The sequence below is a fragment of the Phoca vitulina genome, unplaced genomic scaffold, assembly GCF_004348235.1.
Source record: "Phoca vitulina isolate PV1807 unplaced genomic scaffold, GSC_HSeal_1.0 scaffold43, whole genome shotgun sequence".
Classification (NCBI taxonomy): Eukaryota; Metazoa; Chordata; class Mammalia; order Carnivora; family Phocidae; genus Phoca; species Phoca vitulina.
The window spans coordinates 913,625-927,316 of record NW_022589746.1 but is presented as its reverse complement, the minus strand read 5'-3'; the positions used below and the strand labels follow the sequence as shown (position 1 = coordinate 927,316).

The 13,692-nt window shown below is 40.9% G+C and overlaps 1 protein-coding gene across 3 annotated transcripts in view; it reads right to left on the bottom strand.

Annotated features, from left to right (window-relative positions):
- URB2 (URB2 ribosome biogenesis homolog) overlaps positions 1-13,692 on the bottom strand; it is a 119,208-nt gene that overhangs the window by 50,613 nt on the left and 54,903 nt on the right. Inside the window, exon 10 of one of the 3 annotated variants that reach the window (XM_032430218.1) lies at positions 4,116-5,322. The exons of the other annotated variants lie outside the window; for them this stretch is intronic. Coding sequence (XP_032286109.1) covers positions 5,314-5,322 — 9 coding nt within the window. The 3' untranslated portion in view covers positions 4,116-5,313. Of the gene's footprint in view, positions 1-4,115; positions 5,323-13,692 lie in introns of those variants that run through there. 3 annotated transcript variants of the gene reach the window in all.

Below are 13,692 nucleotides of genomic sequence, written 5' to 3'. Positions count from 1 at the left end.
GAAGGAAGGAAGGAAGGAAGGGAGAGGGAGGGGACCAAATCAGGAAGAAAGAGGTAAAGTTGTCTCTATTTGCAGATGACATGATTTTATATAGCAACTTCATGAAAAAGCTGTTAGACCTCATCAACAAATTCAGCAAAGTTACAGGACAAAAAATCAATACACAAAATCTGTTTCATTTCTATGCACTAATAACAAATTATCAGAAAGAGAAATTAAGAAAATAATTCCATTTAAAATTGCATCCAAAAAAAAATACCCAGGGATAAATTTAACCAAGAAGACGAAAGACCCCCACACTGAAAACTATCAGGTATTAGTAAAGAAATTGAAGAAAAAACAAATAAATAGAAAGATATTCCATGCTCATGGATTGGAAGAATTAATATTATTAAAATGTCCATACTACCCAGAGCAATCTGTAGATTCAGTGCAATCCCTATTAAAATTCCAATGGTATTTATCACAGAACTAGAACAAATAATGCTAAATTTGTATGGAACCACAAAAGACCCTGAATAGCCAAAGCAATCTTGAGAAAGAACAAAGCTAGAGGCATTATGCTCCCTGAATTCAAACTATTACAAAGCTAGAGTAATCAAAATAATATGGTATTTACATTTAAAACACACAAATAGACCAATGAAACAGGATAGAGAACCCAGAAATAAGCCCATGCATATACAGCCAATTCATTTACAACAAAGGTGCCAAGAATATACGGGGAAGAAATCAAGGTCTCTCTAGTCAATGGTCCTGGGGAAACTGGACAGCCACATGCCGAAGAATGAAACTAAAACACTATCTTACACCATAGACAAAAATCAACCCAAAATGGATTAAAGACTTGAATGTAAGACCTAAAACCATAAAACTCCTAGAAGAAAACATAGGCAAAAAGCTCCTTGATACTGGTTTTAGCAAAGATTTTTTGATATGACACCAAAAGCACAAGAAACAAAAGCAAAAATAAACAAGTGGGGCTATTTCAAACTAAAACTCTTCTACACAGCAAAAGAAACAACCAACAAAATGAAATGGCAACATACAGAATGAGAGGAAATATTTGAAAGCCATATATCTTTTAAGGGTTTAATATCCAAAATATAAGGAGCTCATACAACTCAATAGTAAAACAACAACAAACCAAAAAACCCAATTAATAAATGGGCAGAGGATATAAATAGACATTTTTCCAAAGAAGACACACAGATGGCCAACCGGTACATGAAAAGGTACTCAAAATCACTGATCATCAAGGAAATGCAAATCAAAACTACAATGAGATCACCTCAGACATTTAATTTTTTAATTTAAATTCATTAACATATAGTATATTATTAGTTTCAGAGGTAGAGTTCAGTGATTCATCAGTTGTATATAACATCCAGCGCTCATTACATCACGTGCCCTCCTTAATGTCCATCACCCAGTTATCCCATCCCCCCACCCCCCTCCCCTCCAGCAACCCTCAGTTTGTTTCCTATGATTAACAGTCTCTTATGGTTTGTCTCCCTCTCTGATTTCATCTTGCTTTATTTTTCCCTCCCTTCCCCTATGCTCCTCTGTTTTGTTTGTTAAAGTCCACATATGAGTGAAATCATATAATTGTCTTTCTCTGATTGACTTATTTTGCTTAGCATAATACCCTCTAGTTCCACCCATGTCATTGCAAATGGCAAGATTTCATTTTTTTTTTTGATGGCTGAGTAATATTCCATTGTGTGTGTATATACCACATCTTTACCCATTCATCTGTCAATGGATATCTGGGCTCTTTCCATAGTTTGGCTATTGTGGACATTGCTGCTATAAACGTTGGAGTGCAGGTGCCCCTTTGGATCACTATATTTGAATGGCTATTATCAAAAAGGCAATAAGCAAGTGTTGTTCAGGATGTAGAAGGGAACCCTCGTGCACTGTTGGTGGGAATGTAAATTAGTGCAGCCACTATGGAAAACAGTTATGGAGGTTCCTCAAAAAAAAAAATTAAATTAAAAATAGAACTACTGTAAGATTCCGCAATCCTTTTCTGTGTATTTATCTGAAGGAAATGAAAACACTCTCTTGAAAAGATATATGAACTCCTATATTCATTACAGCATGATTTATAATAGCCAAAATATGCAAACAACCTAAATGTCCATCAATGGATGAATGAATAAAAAAAGATGTGGTGTGTGCCACACCACACAATGGGATATTATTACACACAATGGGATATTATCCATCCATAAAAAGAAGGAAAGCTTGCCATTTGCAAAATATGAATGGACCTTGAAGGCATTATGATAAGTGAAAGAAGTTACACAGAGAAAGACAAATACCATATGATCTCTCTTACATACTGAATCTAAAAAACCCACAAAAACCAAAGCTGAAACAAAACACTACCAAACTCATAGATTCAGAGAACAGACTGGTGGTTGCCAGAGGTGTGGGGCGGGGTGTGGATGAAATGGGTAACGGGTGTCAAAAGGTACAAACTTCCAGTTATAAAATAAACCCTGGGCATGTGATGTACAGCATGGTTACTATAGTTAATAATACTGTATTGTATATTTGAAAGTTGCTAAGAGAATAGATCTTAAAAGTTCTCATCATAAGAAAAAAAATACATAACTGTGTGTGGTGATGGATGTTAACTAAACTAGACTTAAATAAAGTAAAATAAAATAAAATAAAACTAGACTTAACGTTGTGATCATTTTGCAATATATACAAATACCAAATTATTATGTTGTATACCTAATTCAAGTAATATAATGTTAATGTCAAGAAGTAATAATGTAATAATAATTAATACAATGTTATATGGCAATTATATCTCAAAAAAACAGGTTCTGATTTAATAGTGCCCCAGGCAACTGACATGTACAAACCTTTCCTGGAGAAAACCACTTTCAGTGGAGAACTCAAAGAATTTCTACAGATAAATTCCCAACAATCATGAGCTCACAAATAAAAATATCATTTAATACCAAGGAAATCCAGGAGTTAGAGCCAGAACAAAAAACAAACAACAGAATCAGATCCACAAAGAATTCTAAAATTGTAATTATTAGACATATACAAAAGCATATATGTAAAAACTTTAAAGAATAAAAATTTTATATGACTGAGGCTTGAAAATTTAAAAATATAATAATTGAAATTTAAAGATCTATATTGGGTTTAACAGTAGATGAGACACATGAAAAGAGAATTATAGAATGAAAAATAAATGTGAAAAAAATATGTAGAATGAGGTGTAAAGAACAAGAAAAAGAAAATTCGAAAGATAAAAGAAAAAATAGTAAGGTCTAACAAATGTCTAATTGGGATTTCAAAAGAAGAAACAGAAATAGAGTCAGAGGCAGTATTTAAAGTGATAGTAGATAAAAATATTCTAAAAATTATAAGATAAAAAATCCTCAGATTCAAGGATGCCAAAGATTCCCAAGCAGAATAAACAAAGAGACACATTATAGTAAAATTGCAAAATACCACAGACCAAGGGTAAACAAACTTTTCCCAAATAGGGTTAGTTAGTAAAAATTTAGCTTTTGCAGGCCATCCTCTTGGTGTTACCACTACTCAACTCCGCTGTTGCAGGGTGAAAAGAGTTACAATATGTGAATAAATGATCAAGGCTGTATTCTAATAAAATTATATTTACTAAAACCATTGGTGGGTCAGATTTGGTACGTGGGCTAGTTTGTTGACTCCTGACATAGGCAAAAAGAAATTAAAAGCAACTAGAGAGGAAAGACAGATTACCTATAAAGAAATGACACTTAGATTGGTATTTCACTTCTCAATAGCAACAATTAAGACAGCAGAATCATGTCCTCAATGTGCTGACAGAAAAAAATCACCAACCCAAAGTTCTATCAGTCAAAATAACTTTCACAGATGGAAAGAAGAAAAAAAGTAATTTCTTAAAAACAAAAACTGAAGTTAGCCACAAACACATCCTTACTTCAGAAACAAATTCTGAAGGATATATTTCAAGCACCAGGAAAGTGATCCCAGATGAAAGGTCTTAAAAAAAAGAAAAGGAAAAAGAAATGATGAGAATTAAAATATAAGAAAATTATTAGAAATATGACAAGATTTGTTTTATGGCCCAGAATATAATCTACCTTAATGAAATTTCTTTGGGCAATTGAAAAGAATATGTACTGTGCTCTTGTTAGGTAGAGTATTCTACAAATGTCAATTAGGTCAAATCTTTGGTCTTTGTATTATCTATTGCTGCATGACAAATTACCCCCAAAACAATAAACATTTATTATTTCACAAAGTTTCTGAAGGAATCTGGAAGTGGCTTAGCTAGGTGGTTCAGTGTCTCTTATGGCATTGTCTCTCAAGCTATTGCCCAGAGCTGCAGTCTCTGAAGACTTGACTGGAGCTCAAGGATCCATTTCCAAGCTCTGTCACATGACTATTGGCAGGAGGCCTTAGTTCCTTAGTTCCAGGCCTCTCCATAGGGCAGTTCACATGATGGCTTCCCCCACAGTGAGTAATCCAAGAGAGAGAACATGAGCATGCAGGATAGAAACCACAGTCTTTAATAACCTAAACTTAAAAGTGACATACCATCACCTCTGCTATATGATATAGGGCTCTCAGATCAACACTGGTATGATATGACTACACATAGGTAGGGATACCAGAAGGCAGGACCAGATCCCACAATTGTGTTGTTCTAGTTTCTATATCCTTACTGATTTTGTTTGGTCTGCTTGTTCTGCCAATCACTGAAAGAGGAATGTTGACATTTCCAATTATAATTGTGATTATGTCTGTTTCTCCTTTCAGTTTTATCATTTTTTGCTTTATGTATTTTGGAACTGTGTTTTTAGATGCATACACATTTAGGACTGTTACATCTTCTTAATCTACTCCACCCTTTATCATTACAGGAAGTCCTTCCTTATCCCTGGTTTGGAAATTGACTTTGTCTGATACTAATATAACCACCTCTGACTTCTTTTGTTTACTGTTTTCATCCAATTACTTTGATCCTGTTACAGGGGGGTCTCACATTCTTGGGGTTTTGATCCCCCTCTTCCATTTTCAAAGCCAGCAATGGTGGGCAGAGTCTCTCACGCTGGCATTTTTCCAGTTCTCTGCAGCCAGAAAAGGTTCTCCACTGTTAAGGACTCATGTGTTTACATTAGACCCACCTGGATAATCCAGAATAAATCTCCCCATCTCAAGGCCCTTAATCTTGAGGACCTTCATCTCTTCAAAGAGCTTTTTGTGTGACTGCTGCTCCCACATTTTGATCTCTCTGGGGTATTAGCAAGAGGTTGTACAGCCGCACCCTCAGTTGACCTGCAGTCGGAATTCAACGACTTCAACTTTACGAGGCCTTCAAAAAGTTATATTGTTGTAGATTATCTGGATTCTTCTCATCAAGGTAAGAGCAGCATGCTCTTACAGCTTTCTACATCCTAACCAACGGTGGAAACTCTACTTAATATTTAACAATAACACTTTTTAAAGAAACGGGAAAAAAAATGACACTGTTGATTGTGAGGTGAGCCAGCGTAGGTGCTAATCACATAACTGAGAAGTTATGTGTAAATGTATCCAAATACATTTTTAAAAAAAAACTGTGGTAGACAGTTTTCTCTTGATTAATTTTTTTAAAAGCTAAATACAAAGATATGGTTCCTGGTTAAACCATCACCATGCCCTCACAGACTGGCATATTTGACTCCATCTGGTAAGCAAGATAAATGGTCTCTGGAGTACCCTTAGCTCCATTGACCTTCATTGCCAGAATTAGCACAATATGTTCATGGATTAACATACAACACATCCTTCTCCCTCCCCCATTATGAACACCATCCCCAACCCAAGGCTGGGGACAAGGTGACTCCAGCATTTACAATAAAGGACAATATATGTTGACAGCTAGCAAAATCTATCCTAAAGTCTGGGGACCAAAGACGATATCTTCCCTGAATCCTAATTTTTTCCCCTAAAAAGAGACAAAACACAACATTCTAATCTAGTACTCTAAAGGGCAGGTATTTGTTTCTGTCACAGATATAGAGTTAGAAGGAACCCCAAATGTACTTCCTTGCCCCAAGCAAAGCCAATATAAATTGGTTTGTGGAGTATCTATCAAGACTGGGAACAGGGCTTTCTATACATATATAAATAGCAAATTTGTTCCTCCTTTGGGCTGAGTCTATGTGCAAGAACAACTATTCATTTTTATGGCATCTTTTTCTGTTATTTTTTCCACATATTTAATGGAAATAACTAAAATTTATGTAAACTATAATCAGTTATTATATGACCTCAAGTCATTGCTACATGGCAGGGATTTTTTCCTCTTAAAACTTCTGAGAAACTGTTGGGGTCAAGGCAAGGAAGAAAGAAACGACATCAAAAATTAAAGAAGGAGTTTAATCTCTGCCAAGCCACAATCAGGGGTCCCAGCTGGCCTGAAATCAATGGCTGGTTCTCTCTCATTGGTATGGAAATTTCTTGTTTCCTCAGCATTTATGCTCCTGGGGAAGCTATGTAGCACAGTTCTCTCAGAAGTCCTAGGGGATACATGGTCTTGTGCAGTGTGTGTTTATGAAATTGAGGCCAGCCAAGGATGAGGGTATTTGAGGTCACTTGGGTCTGTGCACAGCAATAATTTGGAAGATGTGTCTTTGGTTCCATAGTTGTGCCTGTTTAAGTCTGGCCTTGCGTGGAGTCCCAGAGGAGAAAAAAATGTTTAAAAGGAGGAAGAAGATACAAAAAAGAACATCTCATCCCGGTGCCACCATGAGAGTTTTGCCAGCTACTGCCCAGAGTATGCTGGTTTAGTTGTTCAACTCCCTATGATAAATGTGCGGTCCAATTCTGGGACAAGGATATATCCCATGGAGATGAGTAAAAGTGGGGTCCCAGCACTGTCTAGATGTATATGAACTCTATATCTAACACTATCACACTATCAGACTATAAGACTCACATTGTATCCCTACTGGACCAATGCAGAAACCAGCTCATATAGGCTAAGTCACTTATACAGGTAAGACAGCTAGTAAGTGGCAAAACAAGGATTCAACCCAAAGAAAGCCCTGCCTCCTTTGAGGGCACCAACTGCCTCTGTCCTAAAGAAGTACATTTCCATTCTCACCCCCAAGAAGCAGCTCTACCTGACAGGGAGAAAAGCAGCATATAATCCTGTATCAGCCTCACTGGGCAGGTCCGATTTTGCCTGGGGTATTTTGGGGATCTCCAATTATGTGGTCTTTATCTGTCCTGTTTGAGACACTCTGTCAAAGTTGATGTTTCTTCAGAAAATGTAAAGTGCTAGCTTTGTCCAAACCCTCAATTAAGAAATGAAGCTTTAACACTTTGGCCAAGGTCACCCTGCTTTTCGCGAGAGAGCCCCTCCTGAGACCCAAGGCTCCCAAGCTCTCCAAGGTAGCTCTTTCAGTATGTACTCGGCCCGGTCTGGGGAAGCCTCACACAGCCAGAAGCCTCAAGCTTTGGGCTGACTTCTGCAAGATGTCAGATGTCAACATCAGATTGAGTAAGAAAAAAATTTCCCTTCCAACCGGAAACGTTGCGTGAATTCCCAGCTTGGAAGGTCCTTGCTATATACAGTAGAGCCACCTAAAAGCCTTGAAGAGAGCCAGCGTCTGCTAAAACAGAATCCTGCATTCCTCCTTTGGTACAAGGCAATGGAAGAGCTAGCAGGCACCCACCTTCACAGCATGGACCAAAAATCAGGTGGTGACTTGAGGAATGCCCCTCCCAGCTTCGCCTACCTGAACCCTACCCCTTCGTCAAGACCTAAGTCAAGCTTTGCCCCTTCCTGATGCTTTCTTGACTAGCTAGGCCTTTCCAGTGATTCCTCCATCTTCTGAAATGGATGCACCTTTATTGCAGCTATCATCCTTGTGGCAGTGCATCAGGCCCCTCCACTATTATGATGGCTCTTTTCTTGCTGCCCAAAGCTCTTACTTGGTTATAAGCATTATTCTCTGAGTGCAGGTCATGTCTTACACACATCTGGTCTCCATAGTTCCTAACACACAGCTCCCACTGATAGAAGCTTGTTTGTTAGGTCCTCACTATTTTGTTTGGGCACCTAATCCAATTTGGTAACTCACAAGGGTTGAGTGTAAGAAGAGGGCAAACAGGATAGCGAGGCTTTGGTGTGGCTATCCGTGGAGTCTGTTACATCCTTAGAGCTGGTGGCTGGGGAAGGGTCTGGCAGCTCTGCAGCATGGGGAAGGGTACAGGTGAAGACACTCCTCAGCTGTTCGGGGGTTCATTCCAGCTCTACCTCTCTCTAGCCACACAGCTTTGGGCAAGGCCTCATTTTTTGTTTCCTCATGTCTAGCCTGTCAATACCAATAGTACCCACCTAAATGGCCCTTTGGGAGGGCTAAAGGACATAATGCATGGAAGTGATCTGCACAGAGCAGAGCTCAATAAATGTTAGCTATTTTGATTCTCCTCTCTTGCACTTATCATCCTTTGCCGTTGTATATTCATTTGTGTGGTTATTTGACTAACAACTGTTTTTTCCACTAAAAGACACGCTTGGTGAAGCCAGAAGCTCTGTTTTGCTCATCTCTGTACTTCAATGACTCCCAGCATACTATCCAGCACACAGTAGATAATTGGTAAATGTTTGGTAAATATGTGAATGTACGAGTGAATTGAAGGCACTTAATAAATGTTTGCTAGATGATTCTGGAAATGTTGCTAATGTTGTTTCTCAACCTAGGTGCTGATTACATCCAGAAGGCAATACCCATATGTTTCAAAATGTGCAAGTCCAGCAGATCAGGAGATAACTTTGATCAAAAAGGTAGTTGATTACAGTCCCCAAGAAGAGGGGACTTGCCCTGGGGCAGGGGAGTACATGGCTGGCCTTTGAGCACACTGTGCATAGCGCTTTCTGTGATGGAAATCAACCCAGTGAACTTTACCAGATGGGGGAGGAAAGCACTTACAAAGGTTTCCAGGAAATATGACTCCTGACCTGAGGTGGGTTTTTTTAAAGATTTTATTTGAGAGAGAGAGAGAGCGCACAAGCAGTGTAAAGGGCAGAGGGAGAAGCAGATTCCCTGCTGAGCAGGAAGGCCAACATGGACTTGATCCCGGGACTCCAGGATCATGACCCAAGCTGAAGGCAGACGCTTAACTGACTGAGCCACCCAGGCGTCCCTGACCTGAGTTTTGAAGGATAGATAGGAGTTGTCTGGGCAAGGGGCTAGTGATCTGTGCAAAGACAAAAAACATGCACAGAGTGGAAATGCAGGGCAGGCATATGCCTGAAAGACCCCAACGTGTCAGTGGGATGTCAGAGATGGTGCTGGAGAGGTGCAAGGGGCCAGGTCATTCTCTAACAGACTCTAGAAGAGTCCAGAATTCATTCTCAGTGGTCAAATTGTGTTATTTGGTACACCCTGGCCATTTGAAAGAGCCAAATTCCAACCACAAACATATGAGGTAACTTCCCATCACTTGTATTTTCAGGTGCCAGGGGTTAAATCTTGAAACTAAAAAGCTTGCCTTTGGCTTTGCTGGGAAAACCCGAAGCACTCTGTCTCGGTAGGACCAGCTGTTCATCAAATCCAGCTGTCTCTCCCAGCTACATTGCTCACCAAGAGGCAGGGCTCTGCTGCGGACAAAGGGAGGCAGAGGGTGAAGCCTGCCTTGGCCCCTTCCCACTGCAAATTAACCCTGGCATACCCATACCGACTCACCATCTGGCAATGGCCACTCCAACAGCTGTGGGCCGTTAGTCCTGATGACATCGTCTCTCCTGGTTCCCATCAGTGTGACCAGCAAAGGGGAGGATGAACATGTTTCTGTGCTTAGCCCAGCACTGTGGCTCTTGCCGCCTCTTCATTCAGCTCTGACTTCACCATCTACCTGGAGCTGACGGAGGCCTGCCTCCCAGAGTTCTGCCCCCAACAGAGGCAGGACCCCCAGAACAGGTTCTCAGCCCTGGCCTCCCACCATTGCCCAAGGAGCTTCTGATTCTGACAGACTGGGTAGGCAGAGCCCCTCTGGGTCCTCAAAGCACCACGGTGAGTTGAAGCCCTGCCAGAACTAAGATCCGCAGCTTCATCAATCTCTGTATTCTCTTCCAGCTGTCCTGCCAGTGGGTCTTTGACAGGACAAATGGGAAAGGAGTTAGCCCTTTCCCACTCCCACTAGCCAAATACAGTTCTTCACATAGCTAAGGATAATGCACTCTACATGTTTTCAAAGAGCTTTCATATACTTGTTTCATTTCACTCTGTGCATCAAAGCCCCACACTGTGCTTAAAGCCACTGGTGCCTCAAATTGTAACCAATTAAAGATAGATTTGGAACTGGGCATCTTGTCTCCATGGCTCCTGGTCTGGTACATTTCCTACCCTATCACATAGCCATGTGTCAATTCTATTAGCATGGCTATGCTTTCAATTAATGACTATCTCTGTGGAGAAAGCAATCCAATGGCTAATCCCCAGCTTATGTGGAACTGCCCATAAGTAGCCCTCATCAACTGCAGAGCCACAGGAAAATCAGGGTCTCTGCCTCCAAGCCCTGGCCAATGTAAAATGCCTTCACAACAGCCAGGAAAGGGAATTCACCAAGGCTGACAGAACCTCCTGCACTCTCAGGGAAAACATCAGCTGAGGGGCCTAAGGAGAAACTGATGTGCGACTGATGGAATCAGGAGCAGTTTTTGTTGAGGGATCAGAAGCCCACACAAGCTAATGTGATATGTTTACGATATGGAGGAATCTAACAGAGCCCAACTTGACCCAAGAAGTACAGCTGGGCCTCAAGGAAAACAGGAGAATAAACAACAACCCTTCTCTCTCTCTCTCTCTCTCTCTCTCTCTCTCTCTCTCTCTCTCCCTCCACTAATCTCTCATCTTGGCCTCTTTCTGTATGTCTGGTCCCTTATCTTCCCTGTATCATGGTTTCTCTGATTGCTCAGGGCTTATACTTCCTTATCCTTTCAGCCTGTTTATTGCTTTGTCTCACGTGCCTCAGCATGAGCCTTGGCTCTATCTGTACCTGGACCCTACAGCTACCAAGTAAGTCCCTGGAATTGGACATGTCCCAATTCCAGATGCTGAGAAAGTGGATCTAGTGGTTCAGCTAGGCTGGCAGAGCCCATCCCCAATCGACTCGTCTGACTCCTGGGGGACTGGGACACATGGAATGTCACCTAGATCCACCCTTCAGTAGAGACTAATTCCTTAGAACTGAGCCTAGATAAGGACTCCCATGCGTCTACCTCAGAAAGAAAGGCAAGGCCTCACTTCTAGAGGCCACTAAATAAACAGGCTGTCAAGCAGTGTTGGAACATGGGTTAGAAAAATGGATAGTGGGGCGCCTGGGTGGCTCAGTCAGTTAAGCAGCCACTCTTGATTTTGGCTCAGGTCATGATCTCAGGGTTGTGAGACTGAGCCCTGAGTCAAGCTCCTGGCTCAGCAGGGAATCTGCATGAGATTCTCTCTCTCCCTCTCCCTCTGCCCCTACCCTTCACATGTTCTCTCTCTCTCTCTCTCCAAAATACATAAATAAAGCTTAAAAAAAAGGAAAACACTAGAACACAGAATCTATCAGATTACATCCTCACTGAGAAAGTGGTTGTCTAGACCAGTGATTATAAATCACTTTTAATAAATGAAATTATTCAAGTAGAGCAAAATGCTTCATTTCTCAACAAACCTTACTAGAAAAAAAAAGCCCCACCAGATTCAATAAGAAGATGGGCCTACTTTAGATGAGACTCTAAAACTTGAGTAAGCATGAAAAGCCCTGCACTGGGACTCAGGGGATCTGGGTATTAATTCAGGCTATGTGATGAACTTTCAATCTGGCGGTCCCTCCTTCTTTGTCTTGCTAACTCCTAGCCAATTTTATTTCCAAGACTCAGCTCCAGGAAGTTTCACTTTGCGCTCCCATGGGACCCTCTACATAACCCCATCATGGCAACTTCACATTGTTCTGAAATTGTTGGCTTACCACCAATCTCTCTCACTAGAAGTAAGTTCCTTTAGCACGGAGCCTCTATTTTTATCCTCAGATATATCCCAGTGCTTTCCACATGCTCAACATACAGCAGGCACTCAATAAATGTTTTCAACTGAACTGATTTTACATGCTTATCTGTGCCACAAATAAAGACACACATGTTGCTGTCTGGATGGAAACACTGAGACTTCTTGTGTAGGAAGAGGGTCACCACTGGATGGACATTGCAGAGGCCATGAGACAGCCAGCACTCCAAAGCACTGTCAGCCCTTCCTGGGACACTGATTTCTCCATCTGTAAAATCAGGAAGAAATTGCATATTCCTAAACTGGAAATCAATATATCCATACCACCACAGGTTCTTTCCAAGGCACATTTTACTACAAAAGGAAAGTCTGCATGTAAAAACAAATAGCAGAGTGATGTCAGAAAAATGACAGAATAGGAAGCCCTAAGCTCTCATCTCTCCCACAGAAACATTAAAAAACAAGCAGAAACTGACAGAACAAATTTTGTAAGAACTCTGGAAAACAGTCAAAAGTTTACAACAACCAAGTGAAAGCTGGATCAAGAAAAAGGCACTTCAAAATTCTACAAGGCTTTTCTAGCTATTTTGTATGCCCTCCCCCACCCCTTCCCTGTGTAACAGCAGTCTTAAAGCGGCAACAGTCTTAAAGTGGCCCCAGTCTTAAAGCAGCAATGGTCTTAGTGACAAAAAGCTTAAAGAGGCAACAGCCTGAGTTCCCAGTATGGGCCAATTTCTCTGGTTCTAGAGGGAGCAGAGCACACTTTATTTGCAAATTCTTGTGTCTATCACATATATCTGAGCCACATGTCTCTTCTAACCTACTAGAGACTTCCTGAAGGGCTGATACAAAGTGCTCCTCTCTGTTTCACCTAACTCAGAACTCAGACCAAAAAAGCTCAAAAACATTGGAAACTGAATTAACAACCTTCAGATGCCTGGAAAAAATATTACAGTCCAAAATGCAATGACAACGTAAGGCAAAGCTGTAGAGAGTTCCTCTAGGAAATTAGGACATTCAAAAGCAACCAGGGAATCTAGGGGGTGCCTGGGTGGCTCAGTTGTTAAGTGTCTGCCTTCGGCTCAGGTCATGATCCCAGGATCCTGGGATCGAGCCCCGTATGGGCTCCCTGCTCAGTGGGAAGCCTGCTTCTCCCTCTCCCACTCCCCCTGCTTGTGTTCCCTCTCTCGCTGTCTCTCTCTGTCAAAAAATAAATAAAATCTTAAAAAAAAAAAAAGCAACCAGGGAATCTAGACAGACACGAGGATTCCTAAGGCAAGATGCATTCTCAGAAGAGACCTGAGAAGAAACTAAGCTTTCACCTTGAACTGATGCTTAGGCACAGTGCAGGCCTGCCTAAAAGTTAAAGGAGAACCCAGGCACAGAACCAATTTGCAAAGAGTCAGAGAGCTCCTGGCTTTTAAAGAATTCCCTGTCAAACCATCAGCTGAATAAAGGCTAAGGAACAGAGACTTTTGTGACCATATCAACATGAACACAGTCTTTGAAATAATACTTTGGGAATGTCACTAAACAAATAGACTACTATAGCCTTCGACAACTAAAAAAGCCAGCAAATCCTTGGGAAAGGGAAGAATTTGGCTTCCAGAGTTACCACATAATAATAGTCAAGTGTACAATTTTCAGTGAAAAATCTTAAGGC